A 26,737-nucleotide genomic window follows, 5' to 3' on the forward strand; every position below is an offset into this window, starting at 1 on the left:
AACTTGATCACTTGTTCAAGAATTTAGTTCATTAAATAAAATAACTACTCCAAATCACCACTAAACAAATTTCGTACATTTCAAAACATATTTTATGAACTAAGTGGCTAACATGTCTTAATTGACTCCAAATAAACACCAAAACCCAAGTTCCCTCCCAAAACACATTCCACTAGAATTTCACTTGTTAAAACCCCAATTTAGATAGAAAAACACTCCAAGACCTCCCTCTCTACTTCTCCAAAATTTACAACAACTTTTAACCCAATATGCACTTAAACATAATCATTCAAGTGATCAAAACACTTAGCATTCAGTCATTCAAAACCATATTTTTCTAATTTCAAATAACACGCATTCACATCCAATTAAAGCAATCATGCTATCCTATCATGAAATTCTTCAGCAGTTATATACAAACTATCTTCATAACTCAATCAATTATCTCAATTAACGCACACTAGTTCATATTTACAGTTCATATAAGTTTTATAAACAAACATATAACTTCCTTTACCTGTTGCAAACTCTAATCGCTCTACTAGACCAAAACTAGTCCTTCAACTCATAGAACTCTAATATATACCTTCATACATCGAAAACATGATTAGGGTATTAAAACCACTTATCAACAAGGGACATACTAGAAAACTGAAAAGGCACATGCAACATTAATGCTCACATGCATGAAGGAAGCGTACAACTCAAGAAAAGAGTAAAAACTATCTTACTCTTTTAAGAAAATCGATCGAACAGAGGTACTTTTTGATCTTCAAAAAAATAACTCAAGAGTTACAACTTGAAGAGAGAAGGAAGAGAATACTTTATGAATAAGTTCTAAAAAGATGACACGTGTTTTAAGTAACGAGACTTCTTAACAAAATTTCTATTTATACCTTTTGTTTTTAATATTAAAATAACATGATCTCATTATTTAAAATACTTTATCAACTCTTAAAAACTATTTTCTAGCTTCTTATATTATAAGGTTTGGACTTATAGTAAACTTAAGGCGTAATTGCATATTTTATTATTTAAATTTGTTTATACATTATTAATGACAAATCTTAATCAATAATTAAAGATAAAATTTAAAAATTTGTTATTCATTTCCTAAATTTTTAATTAGAACTGATATTTTTATATAAAAACATCTAAAAAAGACTATGAAAAATGAAAAATAACGAGGAAAATGTTAAAAATTTTATCATTTGTAATTAGGAATGAAACATTAGGTTCTGAATTGATTTCATTCAATATGTGGGTTTTGAAATCCATTTAAGTTAAATTTAATCAAACTTATTATTTCAAACATCCAAAATAGCCCGATAATTTTTCATAATTTACTATTAAAATTGATTTAAACAAATTTGATTACTAATGAATTAATTTGGCTCTACTAAATTTGGTCCATCTCAAATATTTTATTTTTTCTTAAAAGGATCGTATTTGCATTTTATTTAAACATATTAATGAACTATTACTATTATGTTTGTATGCCTTATAAAAGTAAAAAAAATGTAATATTCAAATTATATATATATATATATATATATATATATATATATTAATTAGTTCTTAAAATATAAAATTATTTTATTATTGTTATATTTAAAATCTATTTTTCACCTTTATAAATTAAAAAAAAAACATGTAAATAGTTTTTTCTACTTAAACTTTGACTAACTAATTTACAAGGAAAAAAAATATGACATTATGTGTTTAAGAATAAAAATGTAAAATTAAAGTAAGATCTCGTGTAAATAATTTGTAATTTGTTAGATATCTAACCAAATTTTTAATGGTAAAAAGAATTTTTGTACCTAAACAACTTTTTAAATTGAAAATTTTAAGAGATAAGCATAGGTTTATCCTAAATTAAAAAAAAAAATCCTAGAAAAAGAAATATTACGTGGTCAAAATGGTTACGTACTTCCAATTCGCATTATTTATTTATGATACCTAAACCTTTATTAATGTACGTGTTATAAAAGAACTCAATTATTAGAATGTTTGAGATGTTATTGCTTTTGAGCCACACACGAGTTTATATTTGCACTTTGAATAACTAGAAAATAATAAATATTTTAAGCTAAATTTTATGTTTTGAGAAAACTAAAACAATATAGTAATGAATATTTTTTATTTAACTAAATTGGTTTTGATGGATTTATCTGTTTTTAATTGATAATTTTTAAGTTAATTTTATATTTTTTTAACCTCTTATTTGACTGAGTTTCTGATTTATAGGTCCTATTTTTTTCTATATTAACGAGATACAACATTGTCTACCACTAATAATAAATTTTATATAGGATAAAAAACATGATAAATTAATATGTAAAAATATAAAAAAAGTTTAGTAAAAATCGTTTAGTTATTCTTTAGTCTCTCTTTTCATTAAAAAATGTATAGTTGGTCCTTTTTTTTAGTGAATTTGAACTTATTTTTTTAAATTAATGCAATTTGGTTATAGTAGTTTGTAAAAAGTTAATGTAATTTGGTATTTTTGGTTAAATTTTTTGAAATCGATAAATGATTTTCTATCAATATTAACATTCATGTTATTTTCACGAACAAAACAAATTATTTTTATTAATAATTTTAATTTTTATGAAAAATCCTATCCATTTCAAAAAATTAATGAAAAAGACTAAATTGTATTAATTTTTCACAAATAAATATCAATTTATATCAATTTTTACAAATCAAAATCAAACTAAGAGTTACTGAGGATCATCTTACAATTTTTGAACAAAAACAAGAATTGAATGACTAATTAAACCTAAAAAAAAATATGTTCATAATAATTGACAAAATAAGTTATTCCTATAGTTTCCTTATTAAGTATTTGTTTTATTTACCTTAAAAATATTTATTATTTTACAAATATACTTACTCAAATTAATACGGACATTTCTTCCTGCACCCCTCTTTTTTCTTCTTATACACTCTATCTTTTAAAATCACACTTTTGTCCTTAGTGCATTAAAAACACTAATTTGATTCTTTCTCCCATCTTCTCCTTTCGCTGATCCTATATCCTTGCACCCATCTTCACCTTTCATATCCCAAGGAAACAAAAACACGCAAAACGTAGAAGAAAGAATGAGGAGTGTCCCCTGATTCTGTTCTGCGTGCAGAACAAAAAGATGGAGAATTTGTAGAAATTTATAAAATTCGTTTTAACCCAAACAGGAAATCAAAACTAATTGAATAAAAAAAGAAGGGAGGGTTTCGTGGGAGCTTTCAATGTTTTGAAAGATGAAGATGGTAATGTGGTTCTCTATGTGTGTTAAAATGGAGGGTGTGAAAAGAAGAAGAGGACGAAGGTTGTTGATGATGGTATAGGAGAAAGATAAGGGTAAATTTTAAAAGTTAGGGGTGCAAGAATAACAAATTGGGGTGCAGGAAGAAACAATCTTGTTGATACTATTTCTAAATTTTATGAAGTTTTTCACCAAATTAATTAGTTATTAAATTGTTCTCTTCCATTCAATTGATGTTAAAATTGTTTAAAAGTGTCATATATTAAAATCTAAATTTGTTACATTTGTCAAATTTTAAGACATTTTCTATTTTAGAGCATCTTTTATTTTAACATACGTGACACCTTGATAGTTGAATATAACCCAAATTCTGTTATGTAACAAACTCATATTTTAACACATTGATATTAATAACAATTTAATAAAAAAAATTTACATTGATATTGTTCCGTACAAAATATGGACCGAGCGGTTATTGAATAAGGCCGATCGGTCTATCCGCCATTGGTCAACCTGGTCAAATGGTTTGGGCCGTAATTGGGACTACAACGCTAATAAGCTACTTCAAATGGTAATTGGACCAACGCTTAAGTGGTTACTGGGCCAATAGTTTAGTGGATGATAAAATAATTAAAGATATCTGGTTAAAGATATTTGATAAACCAAATACAAAATATTTGGTTGAAGATATTGATAAAACCGTTTATGAGTAACTAACTGGATCTCTAAGTATAGTTGTTTTTATTTGATCTATGAAACACTTATAAATAAATTAACAGGGCCAAAAGCCAGGTACGTTCCACCTACGCATTATTCACTCTCCACTACTCTCAAATACTCAAACAATGATAATCATTTACTAAATATTCAACCAAGAGCCGAGGCTCTTCAACAAAACGCCTAACTTGAGCGTCAGAGTGTCAGAGTGCCTTTTGCAGGTACATCCCCCTCCTGGAGCACGAAGGCAACCGATCAGTCAAAGACCAATGTGACCGAACAGTCCAGACTAAAGAAAGGCGAGCGGCTCAGGCAATCCAAGCGTTCGAAGGCGAGGAAGACACGTCAGAACAGGTTAGTTTCTCGGTCCCGTAAAATCCTATTGAAACATTTTATCGCCCACCGTGGGGTCAGGGGCATCCCTTATAACCACAAGGAACTAGACAAGGATACAGTCTCACCATCAACGTCAACAACCTTCTACGACTTTACAGATAATTCTTTTGATATAGATTCATTTTATTATTTAATTTAAATATCTTAATTCAATATTATAATATTGTTCAAGATTTATTAATGCACTCACCACTTAGCCAAATTTGGCATCAAGTGTTCAACCATGCAACAGCTTGACCATTCGGCCTCATTAACTTTTAGTCATCCGGCTTCACAATGCAGGTGACAGGACCATGCAGACCAATCGTCTAAGAGGAGGGCAAAAACCGAGCGGTGATAAAAGTTCTAAACGAACTGTCACTCTCGTCAGCAAAACCCAGGGGCGTTATGTGAAAAACACTTGGTTCAAGTCGAGCGGTGATAAAAGTTCTAAACGAACTATCACTCTCGTCAGCAAAACCCATGGGCGTTATGTGAAAAACACCTGGTTCAAACTGAGCGGTGATAAAATTTCTAAATGAACTGTCACTCTCGTAAACAAAACCTAGGAGCGTTATGTGAAAAACACCTGGTCCAAACCGAGCGGTGATGAAAGTTCTAAACGAACTGTCAGTCGTAAACAAAACCTAGGGGCGTTATGTGAAAATCACCTGGTCCAAACCGAGTAGTGATAAAAGTTCTAAACGAACTGTCACTCTCATAAACATAACCCAGGGACGTTATGTGAAAAACACCTGGTCCAAACTGAGCTGTGGGAAACGTTCTAAATGAACGCTCACTCTCGTCCAAGCCAAACGGTAAAGCCCGTTCCCTAGGAAGAACTCCTAGGTCAAAGTCAAAACAAAGAGGTAAAGCCCTCTTGCTAGGAAGTTCTCCAAGAACTCCTAGCGCAAAGTCGAACGGTAAAGCACGTTCTCTAGGAAGAACTCCTACGTCAAAGCTGAACGGTCATTCACACCACAATCACTCAAAAACCCTAGATGGTAGGAGCGAGTGAGACGATCATTATTGATCATTTGCAACCGAACGGTCTTAATTACATGGTATAAGCATCTACTTTCTTTTGCTTCTAATTCAATTATTTTTCCTCCTTGGTACAAGTAAAGAGCAAATACAGCCTCCTAGGAAGCCGAACGGTAAAGCTCGTTCTCTAGGAAGAACTCATACGTCAAAGCCGAACGGTCATTCATACCACAATCACTCAGCAACCCTGGATGGTAGGAGTGAGTGGGACAATCATTATGGACCATTCGCAACCGAACGGTCTTGATTACATGGTATAACCATCTACTTTCTTTTGCTTCTAATTCAATTATTTTTCCTCCTTGGTACAGGTAAACAACAAATACAACCTCCCTCAAACTCATAAGTCCTATAGTTAATCAAGGCTAAAGCCGACCAATTACACTCGGACTTGGGGGCATGATGTACCTTATGAAATATGGACCGAGCGATTATTGAATAAGGTCGATTGGTCTATCCGCCATTGGTCAGCCTGGTCAAATGGTTTGGGCTGTAATTGGGCCTACAACGCTAATAAGCTACTTGAAATGGTAATTGGGTCAGCGCTTAAGTGGTTACTGGGCCAATAGTCCAGTGGATGATAAAATAATTAAAGATATCTGGTTAAAGATATTTGATAAACCAAATAGAAAATATTTGGTTGAAGATATTGATAAAGCCGTTTATGGGTAACTAACCGGATCTCCAGGTAAGGTTGTTTTTATTTGATCTATGAAACACTTATAAATACATTGACAGGGCTAAAAGCCAGCTACGTTGCACGTACGCATTATTCACTCTCCACTACTCTTAAATACTTAAACAATGATAATCATTCACTAAATATTCAACCAAGAGCTGAGGCTCTTCAACAACACGCCTAACTTTTCTTAAGATTTTGGCGCCAAATAGGTGTATGCATTAACTCCCAAAATTCGTATTTCATAATCGGATATGAAAATCTAATGAATAAAAGATCGGATATCAAAATTCAATTACCTTTATTGGATAATAATCGAATTTTGAGATCCGATTTTTTACCTCTCGCATTTCCATATTCAAAGCATAATTTTTTTCTCTTTCACATTTCCTTATCCGACAGAGGATACATGTTTTCTTAAGGTTTGTTTATTTTTAATGTTTAGATGTATTATATTATTTTAAAATCTAAAAGTTTATTAAATTATTTTAAAATGTTTAATTATATTATTTACAAATGTTTAATTAGATAATTTTAAAATGTTTAATTATGTCAGACCTAGGAAAAACCCCACCCAACCCCACCTGTCTAATCTCATTAAAAACGCACCCAAAACCCCTCTGAGCGGACGCCAGGTGTCAACCAGCGAAGTTTCGAAAATCAGATAGTGGAAGGCAGGTGTCAGCAGGAGAGCGGACGTCCGTTTGGATGGGGGAAAACAAAAGTGATTTTCTGAAAACTCGTACCCACTCTCTTCTGCATGCACCTTCTCCTTTCCAAACTCTGACTTTCCATTTCTCCTTCTTCTCTCTAGAAAACCCTCCCTTCTCTCTACGTTAACTCACATTTTCTCTGCTCCGATCAACGTTCAGGCACCATGGAAGCATTCCTGGTGTCCCAAGCTTCATCTTGAACCGAACAAGTTTCAAGTTTGAGCTGGTAAGTTTTCTCCCTTAGTCGTTCGTTCTTTTGTTTCATGCAAAACCAAGTTCTGGTTGCATGCAGGGGTGTAGTCTAAGTTATTTGGATGTTGTTGGTTTAGTTGGAAGAGCAAAGTGATCGTTGAGGGTAGAAAGTTGTAGTCGGGCAAACCAAGAACCTACATTTAGGACTTTCAATCACGTATCCAGGTAAGGGGAGCTTATTAATTTAATTTATTGACTATATGATGCATGAATGTTCGCTGTTTTGATTTTTATGATAAATGAAGGTGATATGTTATGATGCATGAAACGTATGAGATTTCTGTGATTTGGTGATATAAGATATGATTAATTGAATATGGTATGAATATAAATGTGTGAGACTATATGTTAAGAACTAAAACATAATAATATTGATTCTGATAAGAAATTTCCCTTACGAGTGTATACGTACGTTACTGAACAGTCCTCGACCGTTCGGTTTCCTAGTAAAATTGAATTGGTAGTGGATTCTTTCATTTGGGAAGGATTCTAGTTGAGGACGAACGTCCGCACTTCGGAGTACTGTGTATGAGCGTTCGGCCAAACACAGTTGGGCATTACCGTTCGGTTATAGATCTAAGAATATAAGTGATTGTATATTTTGTTGTTCGTAAGCACTACTTCAATAGTATCTTACTATATTTATCAAAACGTTTATTATAAGTTCATTAGTGCTCGGTCTTACACCAAGCGCTCATGCTGAGTAGTGCTTGGTCGTACACCAGGTACTCGTCCTATCACTTTAAGCTAAATTTCTTGATATGAGCGTTCTTTCAGGCCCTTTAGGGTTCGCTCACTGTAGTGACCAGTATTAAACTCAAATAAACAAAGTATTCACAAACGTTTGGTTTCTTCATATAAGACAATTCTAAGTCTTATCTTTCGTGTCTTGAAATATTCCTATTCATTGATTTCATCCTAGAGTCTACGTCTTTGGTTTGTTCTCTTTACGTTCTGAGTGAATTATCAAGAGTCTGTTTATTTAAATTGACTCAACTTGAAATGGACGTTCGCCCCATTTTCCTTGGAATCTATTACTATACTCACTATCTTTTCTTATTATTCGATGTCAACCCTTGGTCTTAATCCATTCTCAAATTTGGAGATCTCTCAGTCTCGTTCTATGTGTTCGGCCTAGTTTTACATTCGGTTTGAACGTTCGTTAATTGTAATCCTTATGAATCTTTGAACGAGGTGATTAAATGAGATATGTATTAGTGAGCGATGAAGAAAATGTGATATTGAAATGTTATGGTTTATGGACGAGCGCTTCGGGGAGGAACGACTCATGTATGAATATTGGAATTGGTAAAGTATGACTGTGACCATGCTAATGCTGGCTGTTCATCCTGATGTTTCGTGGGTACTCGTCCTCACGTAGAGGAGGGTAGGTCATGTGTGGAAACGACAGGAGGTCCCGTCCTTAGGGGTACTTTGGATGAATAGGACTAACCTTGGGTGGTAGCTGATGAGAGTATTCCAATTACTACATCACCCGGGTGCACGAACGCCTGTAGCTACACAGAGTTCATACAGTCCGGACGGTCGGTCTAGTGATAGGCGTTGAAATGATAATTATGTTGAAATGTTCTTGTGTTGGATTGTTTAACGTATATGTTGAATCATGAATTAAATTACATAAGCTTACCCTGTGTTTTCCTTGTGTTGTCTGGTCTTGTACGTTCGTGTTGTCGTTGCAATGATCATCCGTGTGGATGTGAGCAGAAGGAGACGCGCTACTAGAAGAGGCGCTGGAAGAAGGAAATTTGGAGGAAGAGAATCTCGTAGAAGTTGAAGTTAAGGCCGAACCGTAGAACGTTCGGTTAGTAGTATAGTTTAGTTAGTTCCAGGTGTTGTTCGATCACGTTTTCTTTTGGTACGAATGACCGTTCGGTAAACCCTTTTGTAAACCGTTCGGTCTAGTCTTGTCTATTTTGTGCAGTTAAGTTTTTAGCTCTATGTAAGGCCGTTCGGCCAAGTTTGTACGCTTGATTAGTGTAAGACTGAACTGATATATTACTAATTGTAATTATTTCTAATGTATGGTTTATTACTGTATTTTTTGGATGTTACAAATTATATTATTTATAATGTAAAAGTTTGTTTTTTTAAAATGTCATATTATATTTTTTTTTAAATTTAAAAGTTTGATTATTTTGAATGTAAAGTTTATTAGATTATTTTAAAATGTTTTATTATATTATTTTTAAATGTTTAATTAGATAATTTGTCCGAATTTATTTAATTTATTTAAAAAATATTTTTTTAAAAAATTAATATGAAAAATTTAAAATATTTTTTAGGTAGTGTTAATTATTTTTATTTTAGTGTTTTTTTAAGTATATTAGATTATTTATATAATTTTAATTTATTGTATTAGTTTATGATTTTATAATTTAATTATAAATTATTAATTTATTCTATAATATAATATTTGTATAGGTTTATTAGAATATTTTTAATTTTTTTTATTATATTATTTCTAAATGTTTAATTAGATAATTTGTATGAGTTTATTTAATTTATTAAAAAAATAAATTTATTTAAAATTGGTAAATTTATTTAAAATTGATATGAAAATTTCAAAATATTTTTTCGGTAGTCTTAAGTATTATTATTTTGGATTTTTTTAAGTATATCTGATTATTTATAAATATTTAATTTATTGTATTAGTTTGTGATTTTATAATTTAATTATAAATGATTAATTATTCTATTAGTTTTTATTTTATTTAATTTAATTTTTTTATAAAATAAATTGTATGACATTTTTTAATTTATTAAAAATAAATTGGTATTTAAAATTGATATGATAAATTTAAATAATATTTTAAGTAGTTTTAAGTTTATTAAAAAACTATAAAAAGTTAGACTATACAACCAAAAGAAGCTGGTATGAGGATTTATCTGGAGAAAGATGGAGAAAATGAAGGAGGGGAAAAAGCTAGAGAAAGCAAAGAGAGACTTCCAAGAGATGTTCTCCCTACACCTCTAAGAATTCTTCTTGCACCTCTAAATTTACCATATTATCCTTCTGAATGTTGCACAATTTACAAAAAGAATGAAAGAATCTTTTACTGAGATTATTTTTCAAAAATTAAAAGCCAAACCTTACACCCCAAAACCCATTCTCAGTCGTGTCTCAAATTTTCCCCTCCACCTTCAACTCCTACACTCGCTCTCTTGCTTTGTTGCTGCTTTGTGTCTCTCTTCTTCTCTCGTCGCTTTGTGTCTCCCTTCTTGTGTCGCTACACCTCTTTGTGTCTCAGTCGCGCTCTGCATTGAGGTTGGTGCTTTCGAACTACAACAAAATCATAACTGACATTCGAAATGTGATGGACCCTTAATCGACGTTTGAATGCGGATAAGGGTCGCCAGCGTTCGAACACCGATTAAGGTTCAGTCGTACTTCAAACTACGATGACCCTTAACCAGCGTTTGAACGTCGATGACCCCTTAACTGCAGTTCGAACGTCGGTTAAGGGTGTTCCAATGTTTTAACCTCAAACATACTCTTGAGATCCGAAACAGAAATAAAAGTACAAGAAAAAATTTCTAAGAAGGAGAAAACTAAATCAAAGAATCTGGTCAAATATTCTTTTCGTTTTATTAAAAATTAACGGCATTTTATAGGAGGGCATTATGGGTATTTAAGAAAATTTTGGAGGTTAGGATGAAACCCTTGGAGGTGAGTAGGGATGGAAAAAAAATCTGCGGACACGACTATCTGCGGGTAAAATTCACGATGGATAGTTACTATCCACGGATATTTACTATCTGAGGGTAACGGATAGCGAGTATTTTAACACCCGCTTCTAAATGGGTCAGGTACGGGTAGTATACTACCCGACCCGCGACTATCCGTTACCCGCAAAAAATAATAAAAAAGTTAATTTATATATTTTTTAATTAAATTTAATTAAAAATAAAATAAAATAATCTTTTATTAGGTTAAATTTAATTAAAATTAAATTTTAATTTATATTATATTATATATATTTTTTGTAATTTTATTTAAATTTTATTTTTAAAATGTAGAAAATATTTTTTTTGCGGCTATCCACGGGTTTTAAAATACCCACGGGTATTTTGAAAACGGATACCCACGCGGGTAGCGGGTCGAGTAGCGGATACAATTTTATCTAGCGGGTTGGGTTGCGGGTAGGCAGTATCTATGCCCGACCGGACCCGTTGCCATCCTTAGAGGTGAGGGTGAAACACCAAAATTTTGATGAGGTGGTTGATGGGTCTATGATTCTATTTTGTCATCCTTGCTATTTATCGTTGAATAATTGAAAAAAAAATTCAAAACAACTAGTAGTTATGACTTGATGTTGATTTTCAAAAAATCGTGTTTATATTAGTGTTGTCAAAATGGGCCACCCGACCCGACCTTGGGTTGGCTCATAGTTGGTCACTTAATGAGCCAACCCAACTCGGCTCATTTATTAGCGAGCCAGAAAAATTTGAACTTGGCCCGAACCATCACAGGTTGGTGGGTAAACGGGTTGGCTCACTCGCTCATTTATTTACAATTCTTTTAAAAAAAAAATTACAAACTTTCTGTAATTAAAATCTAAAGAAATTTCACTCCCAAAAAATGATGTTAAATTGAAGAAAATTCAAAATAATAATAAAAAGTACAATACAATGCAAATGTCATTGTCGTAACTAGAATTGCAACGGGACGACGAACCAAAAAAAGACGGGTTTGGAAAAGATATTTTGGAGTCGCCACCATAGTTTATTGTGGAAAACTATGAAAAAACCATAAAGAAAGACACGATCTATGAAAACGAGATTCTAGGTTCGGGAGTCGTTACGCGTAGCGAAGGTATTAGCACCCTACAACGCCTGCCCGAAGGCAGTACCCTTAATTAAATACGCGATTGTGATGTAGTTTTCAAAATGTTTAATTGTCCCAAAAAAAGACACTCTAAAGGAACAAAATATATTTTTTAGTTTTTTGGGCCCGACAATGATTGACCTTGCTTCTAGGTATTCTCATTTAAAATGAGAAATCAGGGTTACATAGTTCTTTTTAACTCCAGATAATCTTTATTTACCAATCCGGACGAAATTATGTATTGACAGTCATCCAAAAACAAACACAAAAAATATACAAATAAGTTTCTTATATTCATCATTTTTTGTGTTCCTTATCCATTTACAATATTAGAATCTTGAATGGATAAATCCACAATATTTTTCTCTCTTGAATCATCTTCTTCTTTGTCCCCATCTACAATTCAATAAAAAAAAGTGTTAATTCATAGTACTAATAATAATGCTACCTATTAATTCAAAACCATGTAACCAATTTTAAGTTGAAATGAGCGCCTCAACATTCTATGGAAGAATGGAGGAACGATATTTGGTTAACACACAAGAACCAAGACTAAAGGCAGACTTACTAGCAACTATTGTGATTGGAATGCTAAGAATGTCACAAGCCATCTTAGATAAGTTTGGATATCGATCTTGACGATCCCTCCAATAACTTAATACATCCAACTTATCAAAAAATTTTGGATTAAGATTCCCTTCATCTAAATAAAGGTTCAATTTAGGCCTTCCAATGTCATTAACATGTTGGCTCAAATAATCCACATATTCCTAAAACATCATGAAACATATTTAATATGTCATTCATCATAAGTAAAAAATAAAATAAAATAAGTTGAGAACTAAAAACTTACATCAAAAGCATCCATCACCGGCTCATCATTAGTAAAAGAAGGTTGTTGTGTTGGAAGGGAAACTTGAGAACTTGAAGTGTTTGACTCAATTGAATTTAATTTGACATATTCTTCAAACAACTTATACATGTTATCCTTTAAAAATTTAATCTTTTCTTCACAAGTAAAAGGATTAATCTTTCTATTGCTCACTCAAATTTTATGCAACACCTCATTGGCACTAGCATTGTCTAATGTGATAGAAAAAAATCTTCCTATCTATTTCCCAATCAAGCAACAAAGCAAAATTTTTTTGTGCCAAATCATGACCAGTATGTTGAGATTCCATTTTACAAAAGGCAATAAACCTACTATTCAAGTTCCAATCAGCGTCAACAAAATGAGCAATCAAACAGATAAACCCTTCTTGATTTATTGAAGTCCAACAATCAGATGTTAAACAAATTCTATGAGATTTATGCATTGCAAGTTTGACCCTCTCTTTGTGTTCATGAAATTTCTTTGAAATATTAGAAACAATTGTATTCCTACTTGGAACTTTTACATTTGGATTTAGATATACAAGTAATTCTTTAATCCACTTATATTCAACAAAATTATATGGAAGCCCATGTTGAATAATAGCCATTGAAATAAGGTCATTTACAACTTTATGGTCAATTTCCCTAGATCTTAATTTCCTAGCATGATCAATTACCATTTTCTCCACATTATTGTATTTTAATTTCTTTAGGATCAAACACTTTGACAAATGATGCAACATTGATGAGGTCCCTATTTTTGATCCATGAGCAACATACTCTACACCACATCCATTGCACTTTGCCTTTTCTTTACCATCTTTAATACCAATTTTCGTAAAATGATCCTAAACTTTTGAAGTACTTATCCTAGGTCTCTTACTTTCTCTACCCAAATCCTTATGATACGTTGTTGTTGAAGCTATCAAATTAATATTACTTTTCAAGGCAACTTCAATATTGCCAAGTCAGTAGTCAAGAAAGTAGATATGGTTAAAGCAACTGTGAGTCGTCTCCCAACAAATACAGGATTGCTTTTCAATATTTGAATCTTATGAATGCTATGCAATGCTCAAGAATGACAGTAAGAAACTATACTAATGGAATTAATGTTTGAAGAACAAAGAAGAAACTTAGAAATAATTATGATGAAATAGGCTAATTCCACTACTTTTCCAAGATAGATTCATCATTGGTTATCCACAAATAATTCTTCAATTGATTATTGTTCAAGTTTCAAACAAATTAAAGTACATTCTTAATTAATTTGAGGGCGATCAAAGAAAGATGGTACTTTGAGATTTTGTACTGACTACAAGGCATTGAATGTTGTCACAATCAAAGACAGATTTCCTATCCCAACTGTGGAGGATCTACTCGATGAATTATTTGGTGCTAAATTCTTCTCTAAGTTGGATCTTTGATCAGGCTATCACCAAATCTTGGTCCATCCTGTTGACAGATTCAAAACTACCTTTAAAACCCATCAAGGTCACTATGAATGGCTTGTCATGCCATTTGGATTAACAAATGCACCAACAACTTTTCAAGCTCTCATGAATGACATATTCCAAGGCTTTCTAAGGAAATTTGTATTGATTTTTTTTATGACATTCTCGTATATAGCCCTTCTTGGTCTGCTCATCTTGGTCACTTGAAAACAGTTTTGCACATCTTGAAAGAAAACCAATTATATGCCAAATTATCCAAATGCTCTTTTGGTCTCTCTCAAGTGGATTGCTTAGGCCACATTAGCAAGGTTCAAGCTGTTTTATAGTGGCCATGCCCTCAAAACACAAAACAATTGAGAGGATTCCTTGGTCTAACAAGCTATTACAAACGCTTTATAAAAGGGTATGCTACAATAGCTCACCCTTTGATAAATCTCCTTAAAAAGGATAATTTTCAATGGACATCACTTGTAACTCAAGCTTTTGAGGCCTTGAAACAAGCAATCACCACAGCTCCTATACTAGCACTACCAGATTTCACCAAACCCTTTGTTTTGGAGACTGATGCATCCGGTTTGGGGATTGGTGCAGTTTTGAGTCAAGACAAGCATCATATAGCCTTCTTTTCCAAAAAATTATCTTTTAGGATGCAACACAAATCTGCTTATACGAGGGAGTTTTATGAAGTCACAGAAGCCATTGTCAAATTCAGACATTATTTGCTTGCTCACAAGTTCATCATTCGAACTGATAAAAAAAGCCTCAAAAGTTTAATGGATCAATCCCTCCAAACCCCTGAGCAACAGGCACGCCTGCACAAATTTTTGGGATATGATTTCACCATTAAATACAAACCAGGGAAAGATAATCAGGCCGCAGATGCCTTGCCCAGATCCTTCTCTATGGCATGGTCCAATAGAGAGACTACTTTGATGTCCAAAATTCAGAACGCAACACAACTTGATCCTCATCTTCAAGCTGTTATACAAGCCTGTGCAATAGGGAAACCACCTAATATTAATTACTCATACTCTGATGGACTTTTACATTGGAAGCACATAGTGGTAATTCCTAGAGATGAAGAAATCATACAATTGTTGCTCAAGGAATACCATAGTCCAAAATTAGAGGGTCATGCTAGAATAACTAGAACTATGGCTCGACTGTCTTCCCAGTTTTATTGGCCTGACATGCTCAAGGATATTACTCAGTATGTCCAAGAATGCCTTATTTGCCAAAAAGCTAAATCTGCCATCACCCTTCTAGTAGGGTTACTACACCCACTACCAATTCCAAATCAAGTTTGGGAGGATATAGCTATGGAATTCATTACGAGTCTTCCACCTTCCAATGGGTATACCGTAATCATGGTTTTCATTGACCGATTATCTAAGTATGCTCACCTTGCTCCCCTGAAAGCGGATTATACTAGTAAGATAGTGCAAAAATTGTTCATCCACATGGTTGTCAAACTGCATGAGTTCCCTAGAGCTATCGTTTCTGACAAAGATAAAATCTTCATTAGTCAATTTTGGCAACATCTCTTCAAGTTGAGTGGCACAACATTGAACATGTCTACGGCTTACCACCCGCAATCCGATGGCCAATCAGAAGCACTAAATAAATGTATAGAGATGTATATAAGGTGCTTTACTTTTGATAATCCTAAGACCTGGACTAGACTGTTAACATGAGCAAAGTTTTGGTATAACTCAACATTTCACAGCAATCCACAAACAACACCATTTAAGGTGGTGTATGACCGAAATCCACTGACCATCATGAAATATACAATGGATCCTAAAGATCCACCATCAGTCCAAGAGCTCTCAGGGGAAAGGGACAGGGCTTTGGCTCAATTGAAGAGGCAACTTCTTAAAGCACAAAAAAAGATGAAGAAATATGCAGATAACAAATGCATGCATAAAGAACTGAAGGTGGGCGATTTGGTTTTGATTAAACTCCAACCATAGAGACAGAATTTCATTGCCTTGAGAAAAAACTAGAAACTAAGACTGAGATATTTTGGTCCATTCCCAATCATAGCTTGAATTGGCTCAGTGGCCTATAAACTGTTATTGCCTGAAACGGCTAAAATCCACCCAATCTTCCATATATCTCAGTTAAAAGAATGCAAGGGTCCCCATGACATTGTCTATGTTCCCCCTCCCATTGACGACACTACCCGAGGGTCCTTTGTTGATGTCACAAGCTATCCTTCATAAACGAGACATACTCCGCAGGTCCAACCACATTTCTCAAGTCTTAGTCCACTGGACTGTGATTATCTGAAATAGAAGCCGCATGGGAAGACCTTAAAGAGTTTGTCCAAGCTTACCCTGACTTTAACCTTGAGTATAAGGTTAATGTTGATGGGAAGGGTATTGTAACGAGCGAGAATAAATTGGCCACTACAGGGGTAGAATGGAAAATGGAAATGGAGAATAAAGATGAGTCACATGGCCACATGGCACCTTCTGCAGAAGGTAGTGGCAGACAAAGACACGTGAGGGAGAGAAAGGAGAATACACGGTTGAGGGATTTTCTGTGGGAAAAGGATGGTTACAAAAAGGGGAATTAGTTAACAATTGAGGGGAGGCAATGATTGAGAATTCTTTCTCTCTCTCTATAGACGTATTCCTTCGTTGTTGAGAGCTTTTTAGTATTGTAGCTTTTGTTTTGTACACTGTGATACCATTTGAACTCACAGTCAGGAATAATACTTGAATAAACCAAAAAGCATCAGTTTGATTCATGTTTCTGATCTGTTGGCCTTTCATAAGTCATTATCTTTGTTTGCTACAGAACAATCCTCAATCCCAACAGTACAAGCATGTACAATAATTCTATATTATATGCAAAAGGAAGAAATGCCAAACCAACCTGAATGTAGTTGAGCACATCAACTATTGCAACCCTTGATCCTCCTTCTTATTGTCTCATAAACCACAAATAAATATTTCCTGAAATCAGAACATCTCGCAGCAAAAATATAAACGCATGGTCAAGACCCCAAACACAAGAGCGAAGCATATACTAGACACACGAATAATTATGCTGCAACTACAACTCGAAAACTAGAACCAACAAAAGTTTTGATTCACAACACAAAAGAAAATATATATAACGATACCTACTTGTAGTTGCACAACCAATCGACATACATGAAAGATGAGATAAGCAACAACACGATGAATATCACTAAAAATGAGGTCAAATAATGGAGTCAAAACAATTCCAACAATCAATAAGAAAACATTAGTTAAAAAAAGAGAACCAATACTCAACAAAATCAACAAAAAATTAATAGTTTAAACTGTAACACAATTTCCCAAATGCAAAGATATCAAAAGCAGCTCCAACTTGTTCAAATAATGTATACTCAAATTGTTTAACTAAAATGAACAAACTTTGATACAAGCATGTCAGAACAGGAAAAAAACCATTACACATCTTCAAATCCCCTACAATAGCTCTCGTAACGGACAAAGAAAACCATAACAAATAACAAATTCGTAAACCCCTATTTTCGTCATTATAGGGTTTTCGAAAAAAAAAAGAAAGAGAAGTGAGAAAACAAAAATGTTGAGAAAAGAGAAGAAAAAAGGAAGGGTGTTTTACCTGCTCCTTGAAGACTTTTAGTGAAGTGAGAGTGAGAGCACCATGAAGTGAGAGCACCATGAAGTGAGAGCAGAGTACCACGGTGAAGAGAGTATTTTATTTTTTTAGGGTTTCATAAATAAAATAATAAAAAAAATAAAATTAGGTAGGTGGGTTGGTTGGCCAACTTGGCTCACCACGAGTTCAATCTAGATGAGCCAGATTTAAACGAGTCAGGTTGAAATCTGACCCGCATACAAAACTTTAAATTTTCAAACCCAACCCGACTTGAATTCATGGTGGGCCAAGTTGGCCTGCGGTTGTGACCCATTTTGACAACTCTAGTTTATATATTTTAAATTTGCACTAACATTGTTATTTATATTAAAAATTTATAATTTATAATTAATTAATGTGGATGAAATATTATAATATTTGTAATTTTTACTTATATTAAATTTTATAATTTTTTAAGTTAATTAACGTACTATATTCATAATTTCTTTCTTATATAAGTTTATAGAAATTCCAATTCCACTATTGTTTTGGGTATAGGGTTGAAGTCCCTTACTCAAAGCACTCCAGGTTTTCCTGAAGACCAGACGAGCTCCCTTACTCAAAGTACTTGTGAGGCTAGATGGCTGGATGGTTGACGCCAAATTTGGCTAAGTCCCTATGAGGTCGGATAACCGAGCAGTTGAGGCCAAATTTGGCTAAGTCACTGTGAGGCCGCATGGCCGAGCAGTTGAGGCCAGATGACCGGATAGTTGATGCCAAATTTGGCTAAGTCCTTGTGAGGCTGGATTGCCGAATAGTTGATGCCAAATTTGGCTAAGAAATTGTGAGGCCAGATGACCGAGCAGTTGAGGCTGGATGACCAGATAGTTGATGCCAAATTTGGCTAAGTCACTGTGAGGCCACATGGCTGAGCAATTATGGACGGATTGTTGATACCAAATTTGGTTAAGTACCTGAGGCCAGATGGTCGAACGGTTGAATGATCGACTTCCTGAGGTCGAAAGGTTGACGTCCTTTAGAGCACCACTCACTGGTTCTTTATGGCTACAATTGGGGATACTCACTCGGTCCCACGGTGGTCGCCAAAATGTTTCGGGTATAGGGTTGAAGTCCCTTACTCAAAGCACTTTAGGTTTTCTTGAAGACCGGATGGGCTCCCTAGTTGTCCTCCATCCTCCAAGTTACGTTGTTCGCTCTCCCTTCTCCTTGTCCAAGCCAAGTGGACGGGTACCTATCAAATGCACTCCGACACTCAAGTTAGTAATATAACCGAACGGTTAGCTATGTAAGTGATGCATATAATGTGCATCGTATCATAAAGTCATACCTGATACTTTTATTTATACTATTGTGATGTGTATTTACCTTTCGCTGGCTTAATGACGGTCTAATCAAACCTTAATCTGAATAAAGGGATTAATGAGTCATTACCAGTTGGCACGACCTAGATGGACGGCCATGAGAGGACGTTCTGGGAGGACGGTGGACCACCTAGGAGGTCGACGTAGAAGGACGACTATGAGAGAACTGTACAAGAAGACTGATGGGGAAAGACAAAAAAAAAATAACAATTTGGCAAAGAGTAATAACGCAACGGAAATTCAATCCCCCTTCTTGCGAGAATCTGTGAGGAGCACCGAACAAATAGAACAAAAATAGAATCCAAAGCACAAAGAGACACCAACAATTTTTTAACGTTAAAAACTCCTCAATGCAAGGGTAAAAAACCACGAGTCGTCCAGACCAAAGAAAAATTCACTATGATCAATAATAGGGTACAAAAGGGTCTCCAATAATAACACCAAATGGTGTGTTCAATAAGCCAATTTAAATAAGCACAAATGCTTACAAATGAGAACCAAGATGAAAAATCTCCAAAACAGGGCTGCAGGTGCGTGACCTATTTCTCCCAATCTAGATCTCCAATTGACGATCCGAACGGTCAGAATGAAGAACCATATGTCTGGAACCTACTGTCCAAAAATAAGCTCGATCCAACAATGAATGACTTCACAGCGACGAAAACACCAATGCAAGTTTAAGGTTATGCGGGAATAACTCTTTCTCTTCCTTTTTCTCTCACTTGGCTTTTGCCTCTCTTCAAATGACTCTAATGTGCCCTACTAATCTGACCCATCTCTATTTGACCTAGTGAGACATAAAGGTCCACATTATTTGGGCCTATTCTCCACATAGGAAGGGAGCCCAATAACCCAACAAAATCTCCCCCTCACGACTATGTGGAGATATCCTCCAAACCGGCAATCTCACAACAAACTTCAAACTTTCCTCTTGGCAATGCCTTGGTCATCATATCAGCACCATTATCATCTGTATGAACTTTAGCTAATTCCAACAACATAGCATACAAAACATCACGTATCCAATGATACCTCACATCTATATGTTTGGATTTATAATGAAAAGTTTGATTCTTACCAAGATGAATAGCACTTTGACTGTCATAAAACAACAAGTATTTCTCCTGCACAAAACCAAGCTCTTGCAAGAATTTCTTCACCCATAAGAACTCCTTACATGCTCCAGTAAGTGCAATGAATTCTGCCTCAGTAGTAGACAATGCTACACACTTTTGCAACTTTGATTGCGAAGCTAAGGCTCCCCCTACAAAATGAATCAAATAGCTTGAAGTAGACTTTCTGGAATCAATGTCTCCAGCCATATTTGAATCTGAGTAACCCACCAAAGTAGGCTTATCACCTCCAAAACAAAGCCTCAAACCACTAGTACCACGAAGATACCTCAAAATCCATTTCACAGCATTCCAATGCTCTCTACCTGGATTGACAAAAATCTACTGACTGTACCAACAACATGTGCAATATCAGGCCTTGTACATACCATTTCATACATCAAACTATCCACCGCAGAAGCATAAGGAACTTTGCTCATATCCATCTTCTCACCTTCATTTGAAGGACTTTGTTTAACACTCAACTTAAAATGAGTAGCAAGAGGAGTACTTACAACTTTAGCATTTTTCATTTGGAATCTTTGCAACACCTTTTGAATGTAGTGCTCCTGTGATAGCCAAAGTTTCTTCTCTTTTCTATCACGAGTGATACTTATACCAAGAATCTTCTTAACAGCTCCCGTGCTTTCATGGCAAATGACTTGCCCAGTTGCTTCTTCAACCTGTCAATTTTGGATACATCTTTCCCAACAATAAGCATGTCATCAACATATAACAACAGTATAATGAAATCATTCTCATAAAATTTTCTGACAAAAACACAATGGTCAGAAGTAGTCTTCTTGTAGCCTTGCTCACACATAACTGACTCAAACTTCTTATACCACTGTCTCGGAGCCTGCTTCAAACCATATAGGCTTTTTCGTAGCCTATACACATAGTTTTCCTTGCCTTCAACAAAAAAACCATCTGGTTGCTTCATGTAAATCTCTTCCTCCAAATCACCATGAAGGAAAGTTGTCTTCAATCCATCTGCTCAATCTCCAAATCTAGAGTAGCAGCTAAACTTAACACAGTTCTGATGGATGTCATCCTCACCACAGGTGAGAAAATCTCATTGAAGTCAACACCCTTTCTTTGTCTGAAGCCTTTCACCACTAATCTGGCTTTATATCTGGTAGATGTAGAATTGTTCTCTTGCTTCACCCTGAAAATCCACATGTTCTCTAAGGCTTTCTTACCCTTAGGTAACTTCACCAAGTCATAAGTGTGATTATCATGCAGAGATTTCATCTCATCCTGTATTGCATCCAACCACTTTTGCTTTTCTTCACTTTCAATGGCCTCCTCATAACATTCAGGTTCTCCGTCATCGGTCAACATCACATATCATTGGTAGAGTACTTCTTAGAAGGTTGTTTTGGCATGTCAGATCTTTTGGGTTGAGCTTCTGGTAACTCAGGTACATCACTAAGATTCTCATCTAGTGACACATCATGTTCCTCTTCATCAACATTATCAATAGGAACATCCAAGCTATCTTTAACCTGCTGATTATCAATATCACCATGTTGTTCATCATCGTGAACATCAATATCCAAATCATTAATAGACAACCGAATTGGATCAACATAGCCACATTACCATCTTCCTTAGGTGTAAACTTCTCCACCTTATCAATATCTTCAATGGTTTGATCTTCCATGAATTGCACATCACAACTTCTAATAACTTTCTTTTCAACGGGGTCATACAACTTGTAGCCAAATTCATCCTAACCAAAACCAATGAAGATGCATTGCCTTGTCTTCACATTCAACTTGGATCTTTCATCCTTTGGAACATGAACAAATGCTTTACAACCGAAGACACGCAAATGATCATAAGTAACATTCTTGCCAAACCAAAACTTGTCTGGAACCTCAGAGTTCAAAGCAACTGCAGGACTTTGATTAATAACATGCACTGCTGTAAACAATGCCTCACCCCAAAAATGTTTAGGCAATTTTGCTTCAGAAAGCATACACCTAACTCTTTCAATCAATGTCATGTTCATCCTCTCTGCTAAACCATTCAACTAAGGAGTTTTGGGAGGAGTCTTCTCATGTGCAATACCATACTGTCTACAATAAGCATCAAATGGTCCACAATATTCACCACCATTGTCAGTACGAATGCGCTTCAGCTTCTTGCCTGACTGCCTCTCAACCAAAGCATGAAATTCTTTAAACTTGTCCAACACTTGGTCATTTCTCTGTAAAGCATAAACCCAAAGCTTCCTGGAACAATCATCAATAAAATTAACAAAGTAAAGTGCACCACTAAAATACTTTACCTTCAATGGGCCAAAAACATCATAATGCACCAATTCAAGCAACTCTGACTTCCTGGAAGGAGGATGCTTCTTGAAGGATACTCTGGTTTGTTTACCAGCCATGCAGTGAGAACATTTCTCCAACTCTACACTCTTCAATCCTAAGAGAACATCCTTTTTAACTAACCAGTTAAGTCCTTTTTCACTGATATGCCCAAGCCTTCTGTGTCACAAAGATGACTCCATATACACGACATTCACACTATCTTTAGCAGCCAAAGCTTTTTTCCAGTAAAGCTTAGAGTTTTCCTCCCCTTTAGCCACAATAGTGTTACCTTTGGTGAGCTTCCACTTTCCAGAACCAAAGTGGTTATCAAATCCACCATCATCAAGTACCTGCACAAAAATCAAGTTAAAGCAAACATCTGGAGCATGTTTAACTCCTCTAAGCAACAACTGCATCCCCATGTTGGTTTGCAAGTGAACATCACCAACACCAATAACCTTAGACACTCCATCATTACCCATCTTCAATACTCCAAAATCACCAGGTGTATAAGATGTGAAGAACCCGTAACATGCAGTGTAGCACCATTATCAATTATCCACATGCTCTCATCAGATACAAATAAGGTCACCACATGTAGTAGTAGTAGTAACACGATCACCATCATCAATATCTTTTTTTCTTTGCTTACCCTTTTTGTCTTTGCTCTCTTTCTTCAACAAAAAATAGTTCTTCTTTATATGCCCTATTTTGTGACAATAGTGACACTCCGCATTCTTGTACCGAGACTTGGACTTGCTCATGCTTTTATCTCTACCACTATTTTGTTCTTTCTTCTGGCTTCTCCCCTTATTCACTGTAATAAGAACTTCTGAATGAGATGAAGTACCCTGTGTCTTCCTTCTCATCTCCTCATTAAGAGCACCACTATTTGCCATTTGCAAAGAAATATCACCATTAGGGGTAGCACTTATCATGAAAACCCGAAATATCTCCCACGAATCCGGTAAAGAGTTTAATAGGAATAAGCCCAATAGATCATCATCAAATTTTATACCCACTCCTGCTAATTGATCATAGCGTCCTTTAAATTCACTCAAGTGATTTGAAACAGGATTTCCTTCCTTGTACTTCAACTCCACAAAATTTTTCAACAAGTAGAATTTATTAGTTCCTAACTTAGAGGCATACAAGGACTCAAGCTTATCCCATAGGCTTCTCGCATTGTGTCTCATTAGCAACAAAATTATAAACATGATCATCAACAAACTGCCTGATAAATTCACATACCTGTTGATGTTCAAAATCCCATTTTTCATCTTACTTGGATTTCGGCTTATTGGAAGAAAAAACAGGAAGATGCAAATTTTTCACAAATAGCAAATTCTTCATCTTGCCTTTCCATAGGTGATAATTTCTCCATTCAGAGGAATCAATTTTGTATGTGCCTCCATCATTCACGCAAACTAAACAGTCCCTTAACCAAAGAGCTCTAATGCCACTCTGATGGGGAAAGACCAAAAAAAAAAAAACAATTTGGCAAAGAGTAATAACGCAGCGGAAATTCAATCCCCTTTCTTGCGAGAATCTGTGAGGAGCACCAAACAAAGAGAACAAAAATAGAATCCAAAGCACAAAGAGACACCAACAATTTTTAACGTAGAAAACCCCTCAATGCAAGGGTAAAAAACCACTAGTCGTTCAGACTAAAGAAAAATCCATTATGATCAATAATAGGGTACAAAAGAGTCTCCAATAATAACACCAAATGATGTGTTCAATAAGCCAATTTAAATAAGCACAAATGCTTACAAATGAGAACCAAGAAGATGAAAAATCTCCAAAACAGGGCTGCAGGTGCGGGATCAATTTCTCCCAATCTAGACATCCGATTGACGATCCGAACGGTCAGAATGAAGAACCATATGTCTGGAACCTACTATCCAAAACTCAGCTCGATCCAACGGTGAATGACTTCACAGCGACGAAAACACCAGTTTATGTTTAGGGTTATGCGGAAATGACTTTCTCTGTTTTTTTTCTCTTACTTGGTTTTTGCCTCTCTTCAAATGACTCTAATGTGCCCTACTAATCTGACCCATCTCTATTTGACCTAGTGAGACATAAAGGTCCACATTATTTGGACTTATTCTCTACATAGAAAGGAAGCCTAATAACCCAACAAAGACGACCATATAAGAGGATCATTTGTGAGGATCGTACTACCAAGAGTAAGGACCGTATGTACAACTATAAATAGATTAATTTATTGTATATAAATAAATATAAACATGATCTTATACATTGTTTTGATGAGATTGAATGGAATAAGATTTAAAGTTGAGCCTGTAACACAAATCTAAAGGGCTCAAGAAATGTGTAACAGTCTACATTAACTGACTAAAGACAAGAAAAAGAAAATTTGAATTGGTCAACATTTTCATGTCAGTGACTCTGGTGCTGTGCCTCTGATGCTCAATATTTTTGCACAGTAAATGATAAAATTTTAGTTCTATACATTAAATTTTATACTTTATGGAAATGGTTTGAATTCTCTAACGAAATCTGGTAATGTTGCATTTTTTAGCTATCAAGCCTCAAAGTGTTCATCTTCTGTCTTCTTTAATTCTTCCTTTCATTGTTTAATTACGTCTGTTCTTCCTCATGATTCTTAAATATAAAAAATATTCTTTAACACACCTATTTTTATATTTATTTAATATTATCTATTTTTACTTTTTATTCTGTATTCTTTAAAAAAATACAAAAAATTATATTTTTATAATTATTTTATCTTTATATTCTATATCAAATAAATGTAAAATGTTAAAGCATCAATACTCTTCTTAAATGATGAGAAATTTATGAAAAAATGAACAATATTTATGTCAAGAGGAAGAAAAAGAAAACAATATAATAGAATTCAGACAAAATTAAATGTGATCATAATAAAATTTCAGACTTCAAAATAAACAAATACAATAATCCATTTTAGTGATACAATAATAGAATTGTAAACTTCAAAATAAATAATATCTTATATGTATAATCAATGCTATCTCATAGAACTTGTTAGCTTCGAGATATCAATCCTAAGTCTCTTTACCATTTTAATTTTTGAACTTCTCTTAAAAGGTCTTGATCTCAGCTCAAATAAATTTTCTTCTTCAATATTCACAAGGGTAGGGAAAGTTGGGGGTGGAAGCCTAATGGATCTCAATAAAACAATGGTATTCTCCCAAAAAAGTATTGGATATCTTTCCAACCTCAGACTTCTTAATCTTTCTTTCAATTCCTTAAAACATTAGCTGGCAAATCCCTATGATTTACAATGCTGCCATCTTTCAACTTAAGCTTGAATTGGATATCACCTTTCAAATTGCAATACTTGAAAATGTCTTCTTGCAAAATAGGGACAAATTTCCCACAATGGCTTCAAACCCAAAAGAATCTTTCTACCCTTCACATGTCAAATGTTGGAATTTCAGAAGAAAAACCTGGCTGGTTTTGGAATCTTACAAAATTGTGTCTGAACTTGTTCAACAATCTTATTTCTGGTGTGTTGCCAAACTTATCATCAAAAGCATATGATCTTCCTCAGTTTGATTTGAGTTCTAATCAATTGAATGGTCCATAACAATGTTGTTGGAGAAATTCCTACTATTAGTTCATCGTTTTTTAGGTATTATAGTTGTTGAAATGAAATTACTTAATAAAAAAACAACCTTGTTTCTCTCAAAACAAAACAGCACGCCGTTGCCGGGGATCGAACCCGGGTCACCCGCGTGACAGGCGGGAATACTCACCACTATACTACAACGACTTGGTTGATTATGATTTGTCAACACAAAATATTATAACTGATAATTAAATTTTGTAATTTTAGGTCAAATTTATTTAAAGTTTTAATCATTCATCAAAATTCTTGTATGCTTAAAAGTAATCTTTTTAGTCCTTACACATACAATTTTTATCCTCTGACTAAAAGAGGCTTATAAAGTGAATATGTATATAATAAATTAATTACACGGATAAAACAAGCAATTGATCGTTATTTTTCGTTAGTTAAATGAAGAAAATATGTATAAATTACATAAATATATAGCATAATTTTAGTTTCTTATTTATTAGTTGGAAGGCAAATG

General features: G+C 34.4%; 1 protein-coding gene and 1 non-coding gene across 2 annotated transcripts; both read right to left on the reverse strand.

Annotated features, from left to right (window-relative positions):
* Positions 1–12,208: 12,208 nt before the first annotated feature.
* On the reverse strand, positions 12,209–13,448 carry LOC148201561 (uncharacterized). The gene is given in 4 exon segments (XM_088109431.1): positions 12,209–12,291; positions 12,344–12,665; positions 12,749–12,939; positions 13,058–13,448. Coding segments are annotated over 4 exon segments (987 nt in total).
* A 12,895-nt stretch (positions 13,449–26,343) lies between these two features.
* TRNAD-GUC (transfer RNA aspartic acid (anticodon GUC)) lies at positions 26,344–26,415 on the reverse strand. Its single transcript has one exon. It is a non-coding gene; the product is annotated as a tRNA-Asp (tRNA).
* Between the last annotated feature and the right edge of the window lie 322 nt (positions 26,416–26,737).

This window comes from Vigna umbellata, chromosome 3 (genome assembly GCF_029865625.1).
Source record: "Vigna umbellata cultivar VRB3 chromosome 3, Vumbellata_1.0, whole genome shotgun sequence".
NCBI lineage: Eukaryota > Viridiplantae > Streptophyta > Magnoliopsida > Fabales > Fabaceae > Vigna > Vigna umbellata.